Source organism: Photinus pyralis, unplaced genomic scaffold (assembly GCF_008802855.1).
Source record: "Photinus pyralis isolate 1611_PpyrPB1 unplaced genomic scaffold, Ppyr1.3 Ppyr1.4_LG6, whole genome shotgun sequence".
NCBI classification, from domain to species: Eukaryota; Metazoa; Arthropoda; class Insecta; order Coleoptera; family Lampyridae; genus Photinus; species Photinus pyralis.
In genome coordinates, this window is record NW_022170663.1 from 6,441,352 (window position 1) to 6,455,802 (window position 14,451).

At 40.9% G+C, this 14,451-nt stretch overlaps 1 protein-coding gene and 1 long non-coding RNA gene across 3 annotated transcripts; one reads left to right on the forward strand and one right to left on the reverse strand.

Annotated features, from left to right (window-relative positions):
* Positions 1 to 283: 283 nt before the first annotated feature.
* On the reverse strand, positions 284 to 13,785 carry LOC116174245 (transient receptor potential cation channel subfamily A member 1-like). 2 transcript variants are annotated; one of them, XM_031492136.1, is made up of 11 exons: positions 13,628 to 13,785; positions 13,386 to 13,555; positions 13,191 to 13,335; positions 12,285 to 12,395; positions 11,966 to 12,235; positions 11,487 to 11,915; positions 6,534 to 6,809; positions 6,323 to 6,479; positions 6,106 to 6,156; positions 672 to 799; positions 284 to 621 (listed from the first exon to the last, which is right to left on the reverse strand). In XM_031492136.1, exons 2-11 carry the CDS (start codon positions 13,529 to 13,531, stop codon positions 472 to 474), a joined length of 1,863 nt encoding a protein of 620 aa, XP_031347996.1. In that variant the 5' UTR covers positions 13,532 to 13,555; positions 13,628 to 13,785; the 3' UTR covers positions 284 to 471. The 2 variants fall into 2 exon arrangements, with proteins under 2 accessions (XP_031347996.1, XP_031347997.1); XM_031492137.1 differs by lacking the exon at positions 6,106 to 6,156 and having other exon boundaries at positions 13,628 to 13,782.
* On the forward strand, positions 7,822 to 8,098 carry LOC116174246. The gene is made up of 2 exons (XR_004146067.1): positions 7,822 to 7,932; positions 7,983 to 8,098. It is a non-coding gene; the product is annotated as an uncharacterized LOC116174246 (long non-coding RNA).
* Positions 13,786 to 14,451: the final 666 nt, after the last annotated feature.

The following is a 14,451-nucleotide window of genomic DNA, read 5'->3' on the forward strand; positions in this document are numbered from 1 at the left end:
TTACTTGAATTAATGAGTATTGAAGTTTGAATGCTCATGGTTAATGAGTTGTAGAAAAAACCGGCAGACGGCGTTCAAAATGTGCGCGCTTAAAAGACGGGTAGTCCGATATCCATCTTATATTTTTCCGATAACTACTCCCGCTGCTGTATTTACTTAGCAGGAACATCCTCGATAAAAATGGACACGTTTCTATAAAAGCAACACAATGCAGATCGAGTTTTAAGATCTGACGCCACAGGACGGGCAAGCTAGTTATAAGAGTATATACAAACGAAGCACAATTCTTCACATTTTTTTATTACATTTAAAAAATTTAAACATTTAGGTACCACAGACAGTTTCGAAGGGAACATACAAACATGTTACGACGCTAAGTCGCTTTCCAATTTCTTACAAAATATAATTTCTGCCCAAAAATATAGAGATCCATTTCTAATATACCTAGTGAGTTACAAACATATAAAGATCCTAGGGCGACGGTTTATTAAAACTCAACGCCGTCCGTAGCTTTTTACGTATATTTGGAGATGTCCATTTGCCCGACCCTGCCGATTGAGTAATTTCATTCGGCGAGACGCCCTCGTCGACATCGTCCGCTTCAGTTTTTATCTCCATCTTCTGCAACAAAGAAACGTACACATTTTTTGCATACTTTGTGATGTACTTACTTGCACAATTAGGCGCAACAGTTGTTGCTGAGTTTCTAACGCTGAGGATATGTCTCTTAGCTTTCTTTTTGTCTTTTCTATTTCATTCGCGATAAAGTCTTCGTTGCTTTCGATCATCAGATCCAGTCCTAAACGGAGAAACCGTGTTACTATAGGAATGGTGAACGTATGCTACTACAGAAGGTGTCTGAAAACCATTCCACACGGGTTCGTGCAAGCTAGCAAAAATGAAATGCCATTTTATGATTATCGTTGCTTGATGTGTCTTGTAAAGACAATGCTCGGGACTCGTGGTTTCTCTGTTTAAAAAAAGAGCTGTCAAAATTGCAACCAAATAATAGAAATCGGCATCAAAGGAGGTGAAAACCGTTATATCTTGAACAAATTTAATTGTGAGAACCGGAGGGGTTGAAATAGTGGTACCAAAGAAACCTGAAGCATTCATTATTGAGAGATTTGCTTGAAATTATTCAATTTTTTTTCAAATTCAAGTTTATTTTTAGGTGTGCTCATTACCAGTCGGTTCCGTATCGTGCAGTTCTCCTTTGTATGACCCGGTTATAACCCGCATTATAATCTCTCGGACGCGGACATTCATTGGCGTAATGTCCCTCGGACGCACAATTGAAACATCGCACTGCTGGTTTCGGTTTGCCACCTTTTTTATATCTCGCCGGTTCGTGTTACTCATTGCAGGAGTACGATATCATGCAATATATCATTGGCATCGCTATGTTCCTTGACCATTAAACCCGGAATTTTCTGTGTCAATCCTCACACAATTTGCTCTTTACATTCGCTGAAAATTAAATTTAACGCGTTGTGCAATCTCAGGTTTTCATGGAAATACACTTCAACATCTTCACATTGTGTTTGTACTCGTTTCTCCAGACTGTCACACTTTCACGTAAGACAAAAGTTGCCTTGAACTCGAATTCAAATTCTGGCCACGAACGGATTTTCACCCTTCTAACGTGAAACCAATCCCTAATCGCCACATTAAGTGGATTCTTGCAGTTTACAATTTAGTTCTTCTGGTCAGTTGTGTAGCATTCCGCTGGTATTCACCTTTTGTAGCCATTCCATAGCTTCGCTGCTGTTGTTTCCATTGGAGTTTTACCTAAATCGAGGAACAGTTCCAGACACTTTTTCCACTAAGAATAAAACCGGAATGGCGGATGACGATGGAGGATCTACAGACCCCAAAAAAAGTCGACCAAAACGAGATCATGGAGGCAGCGAAGATGATGCCAAGGAAAAAAGCTCCAGGGCGGACGGATTTCCCGCGGATTACGTGGCTCTGGTGGCCAAGAAAGACCCCGAGTTGTTGACCACCGCCTTCGATACAGTTATGAGAGAAGGGGAGTACCCGCAAATGTGGAAGAAGGCAGACGTTGTCCTGATCCCAAAGAAAGACTGGGGAAATTTTCGAGCAATAGCATTATTGAGTCGCCTGGGGAAGCTATTCGAGAGGGTAGTTGCGGCACGAATAAAATCTATATGGAATGCCTCCCCAAACCAATATGGCTTCGTGAAAGGGAGAGAAACAAAGGAAGCCTCGTAGAGACTGCCAGGACGGCCAAGGCGGAACGTGGCGGACCAGGGAGGTGGTGTTAATGGCATCCCTAGACGTCCAGAATGCGTTTAATAGTATGCCCACGGAAGTGATAGTGGGGGCCGTAGAGAGTACGGGAGCTCCGAAGTTAATGGTTAAACTTATTTATACTTATCTAACAGATCGGAGAGTAAAGGTGAGGCTACCCTCGGGAAATACATGTCATGTAGAAGTTGATGGAGGAGTTCCGCAGGGTTCAGTACTGGGACTCCTGCTGTGGAACATTGTGTATGATGAAGTAGTGAGCATGAGGGTGCCGAGGAAGGTCAAAATAGTCGCCTTCGCGGATGACCTCACCATAGTGGCTACGGACAGGAAACTGGAGGAGGCGAAGCGACGAATTGACACCACCGTAGAAGCAATAGACACGTGGATGAGCTTGAACAAGTTAAAGCTAGTGAGGGAAAAGTCTAAGGCGGCGGCTATAGTAGGGAGACGGAAAATACCCCAGGAAGCCGTGAGGATTGGGGGCGTAGACGTGCAGGTGGAGCGGGAAATAGAGATTCTAGGCGTCTCGATAGACAGCAGTTTAAAATTTGTCAATCATATAAGAAATCGGGCCGAAAAATCCAAGGCCATGGCGAAGAAGTTACAATGCCTGTTTAGAAACGTAGGGGGGCCAAGCGCAGGCAAGAGAAGAGTCATTAGCACTGCGGTTACCAACGCCATACTATACGGAGTGGAAGTGTGGGGAAAAGCGGCTAAGCTGAGGATCGTAAGGAAAACCTGGAGAAGGTCAAGAGAATAATGACCCTGAAAATAGTCTCGGCATATCGAACAGTAATCAATAAAGACCTTTGCGTCGTGGCGGGCGTAATACCGCTACACATCCAAGCTGAGATGAGAGCAGAAGGGGGCACTAGAGAAGAGACCTTGGCCCGATGGCAGGAGGAGTGGAGAAATAGGAAATCCTGGACTAGTAGGCTAATCCCAGACGTCCAAAAATGGCATAAGAGGAAACATGGGGAAGTACATTTCCACCTAACACAGTTCCTGACCGGACATGGTGTAAACGCACCATACCTTCATAGGATCAAAAAGTTTCAAGACGACACATGTGAGGACTGCGGAGGGAGAGACTCACCAGGACACGCGGTACTACAGTGTCAGAGATGGGATCCAATAGAGGAAGACAGTGTTATAGACGGTAGAGAGAGCAGCTGGAAGAAAATTGATAATTTCATCACGCCGGTCATAAGGACGAGAGAAATAGAGGCCAGGAGAAGAGAACAGTAAGGCAGCCCCCCCCCCCACACGAGCGGAAGAATACAATTGGTGATACCCGCTACGTTGGGGAACTGGGAGAAGGGTTTCAGTGGGTGCAAGCCCCACACTCCCCCTGGATAGAGGCACGCCATTACGCTACAGCAGGGGGTGCAGCAGGAATTTCCTCATTCCCAATTTAAAAAAAAAGGAAGCTGACTTGCAAACCTGACTGGCCCTTGTGGCCTGACGAGATGCGATTTTACTTGCCGACATGACCAGATCCTTGGGCTTTTGCAGACACCCAGAAACGATCACGAACAGGTGAAAAAAGTTACGATGTTCGTAGGTGCAGATTCGGCAAGCCACGATCCGTGTCCGTTTTTACTTTTCGATCCAGACCTGGAACTATTCCATCCGTCTCCCACGCGCGGGGTCGATTAACCGACTCGACACGTGAACCCGACTGATCTACGAATCCAACGAGATTATTGGACCAGGTTTTATTTGCCAATACTGTTTAATCCTCTGGCCCGACTCGTCAACTTAGTTTTACCTAAGCATGTATAGGCGAGGTTATTCTCTTCCTTCAGAGAAAAGAGGTCAGGATTCTCACACGCGAAGATTTTGAGTGTCCTTTAAGCGGCCAGTGTACCCGGCTGTACCTGTCATGACTCCTCGATCCGAGTCGATTTAATTCTTAGATTTGAATTTACTCGCAAATAGAAATAATTTCCACGATCAGATCAAACTGACATTTAAGAAACCAGACTGGTCAAACCGATTGAACACCGACACAGGCCGATACACTAGATCCACGTACCCGATTATAGTTGCCGATCCAATTTAACTCTCAAGCCCGACCTGATTCGACTTGATCCCTGGACTTAATGTGATCCACGGATTAAAGCAGCGATCTTCTGGGGCTCATACAGAACTAATTCTTAAACGACCACACCCGACTGGCCCAACGACAACTTTGCGTTCGGTTTTTTATCGATCGAATGTAAATCCTGCATCCAATTTGTTTCGCCGACTCAACTTGGTAAAATTGATCCGCCAAAAAGTAATAATCTCGCCGATGTTACTCTGACCCTTCAGTTACAAAACAGACCCCATCTAACCCCCGAATCAAGATAAACTCGACTTGGATTGACAAGGATCTGTGAACGCATTTCCATTGATTGATGTGATTTAGCCTTCAAAGTCGACTTGATCCGTGTATCCGACTCAATTCCACGATGTGACTTGACCACGATCTCATATTCGCTTCCCTTTTAGAAGGAAAATGTCTGACTCAAGACACGTCCCACTCCAATTTTACTTGCCGATCCGATTTAATCCTCAGAGACCACATGATCCACCGGCCACATTCGACTGACCAGTTTAACACTCCGATGACGATTTGCCTCACCGACTCGATTCGACTTGGTGGGCGGACTTCGCTTGATCCGCAAATAGAAGTTACACTTATTCACGAGCTCCTAGCGAGTGTATAATTTTGATGTGTCTGTCCCTCTGTCCGTCCATCCGTTAGCACGATATGTCGAATGATAATCAAATTTGTAGATCGGAGTTCGTGAATTGGCAATAAGGCCAAAAAATAAAGAAAGCCCTTTTGACACCTCCGTTTAGCTTTAGCCATATGAAACTCGAAAGTTAATCCTAATCACATTGCCCTTTTCGCATCTCGACCATTTATAAACCAAATTGCAAACTTTCTTATTTATGAAGGTATTTAAATGAAATTTCATACATAGCCACTTGGAATAAAAGCAAATTTAACGCGTTTCAAAAGTTGGTTCTGCGCATGCGCAGTGCCAAGTTTCTTATTTATGGAAACATTTAAATGAAATTGACCACTTGGACTAAAAAAAATTTGGTTTTATGCATAATGTGCAGTCCCAACTTTCTTATTTATGGAAGCAATTAAATGAAATTTCATACATATACACTTTAAATAAAAGCAACACTAACACCAGGTTCAAAATTTGCTTTTGCACATGCTATAGCCATACACAGGAGCTGGTTTTCTATATTTGTTTACACGTTTATTGCTATTCAGTTGGAAAAGTCGGAATGTTCGGACGTGCACATTCCTCTTGCTTCTGGTCATGGAGTGTTGAGTTAAATCGAGCCCGAGTTTAGGTGTTTTATTTAGGGTATGTTTAAATATTTTCTAGATATTTATTCTAGTTTAGATATAATCCTACAAGCTCTTCTTAAAATCGTACTTTTGTCCACCAGTGTGTCCGCTCGTCTGCCTTGAATAGAGTTCTAGAGACTTGAAACTTGGTGGTTTTACGATTGATTGTAAGTGAAAGAAGCTTGTGATCATTTACCATAAGCCCAAGGGAATCCAAATACAATTTGAGATATGAGTTATAGTAATTTTGCGCTGGTGCATGGTACAGTGCATAGTTGAGAAGAAAATATTAACATTTTACGAAAAGAGACTTATTGTGGTTCCTTACTCAACTGGTGCATTGCTCAGATGCTCACTCATATAAAAACGAGAAAGGTGCGTAATGGTTTCGTACACTTACACTTACATTTCACAGACGAGTACATGCAAAACGACACGAGTGTATACACACACTAAAATCATGCTCCTACCAGTACCACCTGGCTTTTTCTTTTGATTGGGTAAATACAACTCTTTGTTGCCTGTAAAGAAAACATGCTACAAATGCATCTGGTTTGATCAATGTCAGTTTAGAGGTATCTATCAGTACTGGGGCTGTAGCAAAAATACAGCCTCATAACTTGTAAGCAAATTAACGACACCAAGAAGTATATATAAGGTAATGACCTATACCAAGTTTTCGCTTACCATCGTCGGAAAACGGATTACCAAATCTGCGAATTATCGAATCGAAGAAACCCAACTTGCACTTTGTATTGTTGGGAAACTCGATTAGTTCGCTCTTGTCGATCTTCTCTAATAGCATCTTGGGAAGTTTGGTCTCCAATTCGGTGTGCAATATCACCTATAGAGTTGCTCAATGCATCTATCGCGACCGAACAACCGTGGACTTACTTACCTGCATTGCCAAACGCTTCAGTTGAGCGTTTCGCCGAACAGATTCGATATCGCCAACCGCGAGACCGATAAGCAAATTCATGAGGAGGATCGGCATTAGTACCATGAACACGCCGAGGATTAGAAACGCCGGAATCGGAAACGGTAAGGTTCTGCCATCCTCTTTTCTGAGATAGTAGGGTTCGACGAACGTGCCGAGAAAGTCGATCTCGCCGAGCATCATGGAGAAGGCGCGCATCAACGACATCGGGATTGTGCGAAATGAAAGGTGCTCTCCCTGCAATGGGATTGTCGGATGATTATGATGTCAAAGGTGAAGAAAGACAAGGTAGGGATTTTGGTCTAGTAGCTTTTATATGACGAATGAATTAGCAACTTTAGCGTCTATACATGCTCCGTTTTATTTCTTAAGTCCTGTATATGTACTGATTCCGTGCTCAAAGAAAAGTGAAAGAACCTTCATGTTTGTTGAATAGTGATTTCGAAACTTGATAGCACAGGAGCGTTTGTGCGTGTCAGTTATTTATATGCAAGAGCAAATCAAACTACCAAAATAACGGGTCCGTTAACTTGGTCCCCCCACTGTAAGATTTGATAGCCGTATTATTTTAAAATGATTGCGCTCGTTATGCGCTCATATGCGTCACCGATAATAACTCTTGCGCCATTATCGTTTTTTAGAAATCCGAAAAAACATTGGGGGGGGGGGCAAGTGAACGTAGCCCCCCCCAGTACGTATTTTGTCCCTTGTAACTAGGTCACCTGATACATTTGGTTATGCGCTCAATTGCGCCACTTGAATTAAAGCTAGCGCCATTACGGTTAAGCCGTGACAAATTTTCAAAGAGTGGGGGGCCAACTTAACGTTTTTAAAAGTTACTTTTTTTTAACATCTTTTCATATGAAATGGTACTCTCTGGTATGCACTGAAATGTGCCGTAAAAAGATATCTTTGCGCCATTCTTGTTTTTTGGTTATCCTTAAATATATTTGGGAGGGGCCAAGTGAACGGAACCCCGGACTATCTAGTTACATGACGTAACAGATAGGTACATGTTTGGATGCCTTACCCTTAGGCGACTGATTACTTTGTATGGAGTAGTTTAACTACAGTGTATGTTGCCTTTGTACTTACATCTAGTACGACAGATAGGATTTGGTCTTCAAAAGAGAGAGGTCATCGATCGATGTTCGAAGCAATACACATCGATCGCCGCCACATTCTATAAAGACGATATCCTGAAGGAAAATCGTTATGATTAAACCCGTTAGGGGAGACGACATCTCCATTCAATATTATCACCGTCGTCATCGTCAACGGTTTGCTATAGTATCAACAGCTTATTACTGAAGTACAAGAAACTGCTTAGGGCTTTATTGCCAAAGCCTGTTGTATAATTGTGAGTATTCCAATTCATTTATTCTATTTTATGGTTGCTATTTTGTTTAGAAATAATTTCCCATTCTGAAACCATCAGCTGCGTTTGCCCTCAAGATTCACTCGGAAAAGAATATAGGTACATTTATTTTATTTGTACAGTTTTCAATATAAGAATTATTTACTAACGTTGTACTTTATTTTCCTTCATGGTAACCAAACTGATAAGAAGTGTATCAATCAAGATAGATTACAGTTCATTAATTACTTTGTTGGTGCATGATCACCTGGTTCTCCGCACTTAGCCGCAAACAGTGTATACTGTATAACCTAATGATCGGTCTCCAAAAGGGTAAAATTATGTCAGAACAGTGTATGATAATGGTGTGCACCATCGGCAAATTGTATAAATCAGTCAATTGTTCCCCAGGATTCACATCAGAAGCGCTGACTGCCATTCACAAGCAAGCAGATATATCGGGAAGAAAAAGATACAATGTGTCCCAGGTAGTACGCACCATAGGGAAACGGCAATGTATTTTTTGCGAAGGATCCTAAAATAAGCCAGGACCATCTGGAATTATTTTCTTCTTCCAAAAGATCAAGGGATGGATAGAATAACAACCCCACCTCAAGGCAGTTTGAAAGTGCATATACCTACAAACGCTTGCTGATTACAACAGAGTTGTGAGATAGTGGGGTGGAGAGTTGTATTCCTCTGGATACAATCCCTATTCTATATAACTTGTCCGTCGTAAGGAAGCAATTAACAAATAATTAATGCTTCAATTAATTGGAACAATGAAATAGAAGTGGAAAGATATTGCAATAAATGTTTGTTCAAAAAGCATGAACTCTGCAATATTGAACAAATTGTTAAATAATTTGCAGGGCACCAGAAAGATGTGTGCATTAATTAAAAGTGAAATGTGTTGCAAAGTGTTATTGGAGCATAAGGAACATAAATACCGTATATTATACTCTTTTATAATTTACGCTTTTTCAGTTTTGATCGCTTCAAAAACGGGGTGTGCAGAATTTTACTAAAGGTATATGTGCGCTTATATCGCGCACCCAGTTTCTGAAACGATCAAAGTCGGGTCGTATGTTTACGTTTATCGCGTTTTTTGTCTCTCTATTCAAATAAGAACCCAATATTATGTCCGACAACTGTACACACAGGTTAATCATACCATGATGGCAGTATAAATAAATTGTAATTTCCTATAATGTAATACCCGAGCGGGCGCCACTGGTGGTGGCAGTATGATCGCAATTTGCTTCACGCGTGCGCTCTCTATTACGGGTCCCCTCTCTTTCATAGTCTAAGCTTCTAACAGACAGAATTTGTCAGTCGTTTTATTTTTCAGGGTAATGGTGACTCGTTTTAACCAATCACAGTGAAGGTTAAACTGTCCTTATGCTTTCTACCGCTACCCACGATACACTTACACACGGTATGCTCATTATTTTTCTCAAACGCGTTTTCTACTGCGCATTACGTCACCTGCGAACGTGTGGCGCCAAAATTCAAGTGTTTACGCACGGAAAAATCCAGTACAGATGTCACGCGTGACAGTTTGCACCTTTTCAGTTGTATTTACGAGTTTTATAGCGTTAATTTGTTGATAGCTAAGCATTAATTTGTTGATAGCTAAGTAATCATTAGTGAAAATTCCAAAATGCCAGGTTGTGTGTGGAAATAAAATAGGTACTTTCGATTTCCGAAAATTGAAGACTTTTCTCTAAAATGGATTGCTGCAAGTCGTCGTAAGGACAAAATTACCTTGAAAAATGGTGTTGCATTATTATTAAGTGGTGTGTTTAAGTCTTTCCATTGCTGTTTAATCCTATATCCTGTATTTGTTATGAACATTTTGAAGCCAGCCGTTTTGAAGCACCGCAAGGGAACGACTCCTTAATTAGACCTACTTTTAAAAACAGCGGATGTTTGAAACCTGATGCTTTACTTACTTTAAAACTACCGCGTAATAATGAAAATCAAAATAAAAGGGACACGGAGGAGCGATTAGATCTTTTGATAATGCATTAATTATATAATTTTTACTGAAACAGCCGCATTTCATGTTTAGGGCCAATGTTTTTGGTTAGAGTTTATTTCATACGATCACGAAATCCCAGAAATAACTTACGCGAGGATCTCTACACAAATCAGTATGATTTGTCAACTAACCTTGTGATTTGTCGATCTAAGCATCGTAATTTTGCTCTTATATTCTGTGGTTTTGTTCGCACGTGACGTCACGCTAGATGCGCAAGAGCATACCGTTGTAAGTGTATCGTGCCGCTACCTTCTTAAAATGAATAGCGTTATAGTTCTATAGGTACTAAAAAAGGTTCTCAAAAACTATAATGCGCAAAGATTTATGTTTACGGCTCATTTTAGCGCATGATGAAAGGTACGATGTAGTAGAAAAAACATGTTAAAAAACGTAACTTTTGAAAACGCTAGACCCTCCACTTTTTAAAAATTTTTTATGGCTTAACCGTAATGGCGCTAGGTTTAATTCAAGTGGCGCAATTGAGCGCATAACCAGATGTATCGAGTGGCACAAATACCGGTAGCAAAATGCGTTATGGGGGGTTCCGTTCACTTGGCCCCTCCCAAATATATTTAAGGATAACCAAAAAACAAGAATGGCGCAAAGATATCTTTTTACGGCGCATTTCAGCGCATACCTGAGAGTACAATTTCGTATGAAAACATGTTAAAAAAAAGTAACTTTTAAAAACGTTAAGTTGGCCCTCAATTGACAGAAAGTAATAAACAGGTTCACTTAATTAATTCATAAAAAAATAGGTAGGGATTATTCCGGGGAGATTTTTTTTCATTTGTTCGGTTTTGAGCTACGGAGCGTCAACTGTGCAGCTGAAAGTAACACAACGGCGTAGGGCAAAAAAATTAGTAGAAAAAATACCCGCTCATGAGTCCAAATTCAAGAAAAGCTATAGGTATCTGAATTACGAAAAAAGCTGTGGAAATAAACTGTTTTTCGTCAAATAAGCATATGTGCAAGTTTGTGTTTGGAAAGAACCATCGCATAAAGTTATAAAATTATAACACGCAGAAAGAATTTCACTTGCCGTTCTGAAGCTAATTATGGCGTTTTGATTAATAAATGTTACAATTCAAAAGTGAAAATTGATTAGCTTCGAGGTTTAGCCTTGAACTCGATTTGCCTTTTTAAGAGTTCTAATAATAACTCGTGTTCTTCAAGGCGTAGTTTTAGTGCAGTCGATATAAATAGAAAGTTTGTTGCCCGATACATAATTTCCATAGAATAAAAAGTACCTAATTGAACGAGGAAGATTCAAGAAAATTGCAACATCTAATTTTTTGTTTCGGTATTGTCCAGCTTTCGTGCACCATCTTTTCCATAAGGATCGCACTATTTTATATCAACGAGCAATCATCTTTCAAAATTAATAGTTGAATATAGTTTTGGATACAGGCAAATGAAAATTCGCGTGTGTCATATTTTTGAAGAGGTTTAATGCGGAGGGTAACCAATTATTATCCAAAATCCCCACGCATTAAAAGTTTGAAGCACTTACTCTTGACAACAGTATGTAAAACGCAAGTCCGAAGGCTATAATTAGAATTGAAAACACCATCAACACCTTTATCAGCGTTTGCAGAATTTCCAAAAACATGACGACGTAGATGCCGACCTGATCGAACCGCTGCAGTAGAAGCAGCAGGTTTAGCCAACTCAAAAATATCGATACTGATCCGAATGAGAACTGTAGTTCTGTAATGGTGCCGCCGAATAACGGAAACACCATTATCGACGCCGAAATGTACAGCAGCCAAGAGACTAAGTTCGTCGGGTCCATGAAGTACAGAAATTTCTGCTGGTATAACTGTATAAGCTCGCGCACCGAGCTTAGGCCGATGTACACCACGATACCCATGGCGCTAATGTACATCATTGGAGTGACCTTCACCTTCAGTATGTCGGTCTTGGTACTGGCCAAGTACTCCTGAAATATAAGAATGGAATATTGCTCTTTCCCAAGGTTTCGCTACATACGTCGTAGGTTTTATTCATTTTTTCCTTCCACATCGCCGACTGTGGGAAGTGGTGTGCTCCAGGCATGTAAAACTGGCGGTAGAAATCGACAGGTGGGTGCTCGTGAGCCATCAGTTGTGATGTGAAGCAAGTGACGAAGCTCAGGAATATGGAGTAGAACAGGAGATTTGCGATGTGAAAGTATTTCCCGTAGGAATTCCATTTCATCTGCAGATACTTCTGACTGAGCGGGTGCGCTAGGAGTTCGACTCTTCCATGGCTCACCATTGCCTGGAGCAACATTAGAGTGTCACTCGTACAACAATTGTGTGGTACTTACATTCAAGGCCGGTAGTGGAATTGGTTTTGAAATGCTCAAAGCTTCTCCGGTCTTCCCGTCCATGTTTGCGTAGAATTCGGGACACTCCAAGCAGGTGAAGCTGTACTTAATCTGAAATTGCTAGTTAAAAGCGAGCTGTTCACATTACTAGAAGGTATTGTGAGCATCCCATCGACTGTTCTTGTAACGGCACTTGTTGTGCTGTGACTTGCTGCGCAATTTTCGGGCGGTAAATTTTAATCTCTGTTTATCGGGATTTAACCACTAATTTACCAACAAAGGTATTTTGATTTATTGTTACTTTAAAATAGGTAGCTAGCGTGGAAAACGTAACATAATTATTTATCATTTAATTGGAGGTAGCAAAGTGTCCCTTAAATTTTTAATTATTATAATAGGAGAAAATGGCGTCGTGACCAGCGCTGTATTGTATATTCCAGTCTGTAATGTAAATTTGCAAAAATGCGCTAAAAAGGTACTGTGAATGTTGAATGGATCAGGCTCAACTTTTGACATTGCGCATTATATCGCTAAAGCTATGCCCAGTTTGAATTTCATGCAATTCGGTTCATCGCTAACGAGAATGCCAAAAGGGCTATTTGGCCTACAGTACCAATGCACGAACTCCGATCTACAAATTTGAATCCGCATGCATCGTAATGGATTATTTACCATTTAATTGGAGGTAGCAAAGTGTCCCTTAAATTTTTAATTATTTTTACATAGATCGACTTGAAGCCATGGATTGGGAGACAGCGCAAGCGACGTTAAAATGTCAGGGGGCGTACCGTGGTACAGTGTAACAAGTCGATGGGTTCGAATTGTGCAGCAAATCACAGAGTTCCACAAAAAAAGGCGAATGGTAGCGCAAAATACCTTCTACCAAACAGTATTTGAAATACTAACGTAAAACGACTTCGAATCCTTTTTGCAGTTTGCCTTAGTGATGCACTTATCTTGAACAGCTTCAAAAACGCGAGGCATTGCGGCAATCAGAGCCAAAGTGACGCACGGATGTTTGTCGGATTTGAGTGCAAGGACCTCTACAGATCTGAAACGAGGCGTTAACTCCAAGGTTTCGTTGGAAAAGTTGGCGGTTACCTGTCTTCGTGCGTTACCATAGCCAACGCTGCGTCCGGGTACTTGTAGTGGATGGCGTAGTCCACTGCGCTCATTCCATGCTTGTTGTACAATAGCTTGCATTTCATGGATAACAAGAGGGCGATTACTGTCGGTTTGCTATCCATTGTGGCTAGATGCAAAGCGGTATTCTGGAAAATTAATATGTAATTAATAATATTTTTCCTGGAAGGAAACAAGTCGAAACTAAAATTTGTTCATACCTCAGTTTGTGAGGTAAATGTAGATACAGAGCTCTTCCGTGTAATCGTATAATTAAGCCCTTAGATGTGTCTAAAAAAACAAGTTCTTCCGGATGGTTTTATTAATTTTGGTGAATTCTCTCCAATGTTGAACTATTTTTCACTAACTTCGAATACCCTTTAGAGTTCACAAATTAGAAACATAATGTATCTTTTCATAAACACAGTAAGTTATGGTGCAATGGCAATTTAATAGTCAATATATTTATTAACTCAACGATCAACTGTCAAGATAGCTCAATATCGAGGTGGGGCAGTTTATGAATAAATACACGTAAAAACAATAGCGATCAGTTTGATCCCAACACTCCTCTTCAAGCTTATCACTATTGAATGCCCAAGTTCAAGCAATGCTTCTTAAACGTGACGAGTGGTTATCCCTTCGTCATCAAATCCGCTGGTTGGTCAACGCTTATTTTGTTTTCTGGAGAGCGTTTCTGATTCTCTTCCGTCCCATAACCATAGCCCACGAAATAACAGCACTTGCTCCTTGACTCTAGCTTGTCAACGCCAATTTCAAAATTTGGTTTTGCGCATGCGCAGGGCCAACTTTTTTATTTATGGAAGAATTTAAACGAAATTTGATACATAGGCACTAAGAATAAAGGAAAATCTAACGCCAGTTTCAAAATTTGGTTTTGCGCATGCGCAGTGTCAACTTTTTTATTTATGGAAGAATTTAAACGAAATTTGATACATAGGCACTTGGAATAAAGGGAAATCTAACGCCAGTTTCAAAATTTGGTTTTGCGCCTGCGCAGTGTCAACTTTTTTTATTTATGGAA

Bases quoted from the DNA above. Each gene is read 5' to 3' on its own strand.
- LOC116174245 (XM_031492136.1), bottom strand. From the start codon at position 13,531: ATGGATAGCAAACCGACAGTAATCGCCCTCTTGTTATCCATGAAATGC. The intron at 12,396-13,190 runs GTTAGTATTTCA...TAGCAATTTCAG, and splicing joins AGGATTCGAAGTCGTTTTAC to ATTAAGTACAGCTTCACCTG. The intron at 6,480-6,533 runs GTAAGTAAGTCC...GCAACTCTATAG, and splicing joins TGAAGCGTTTGGCAATGCAG to GTGATATTGCACACCGAATT.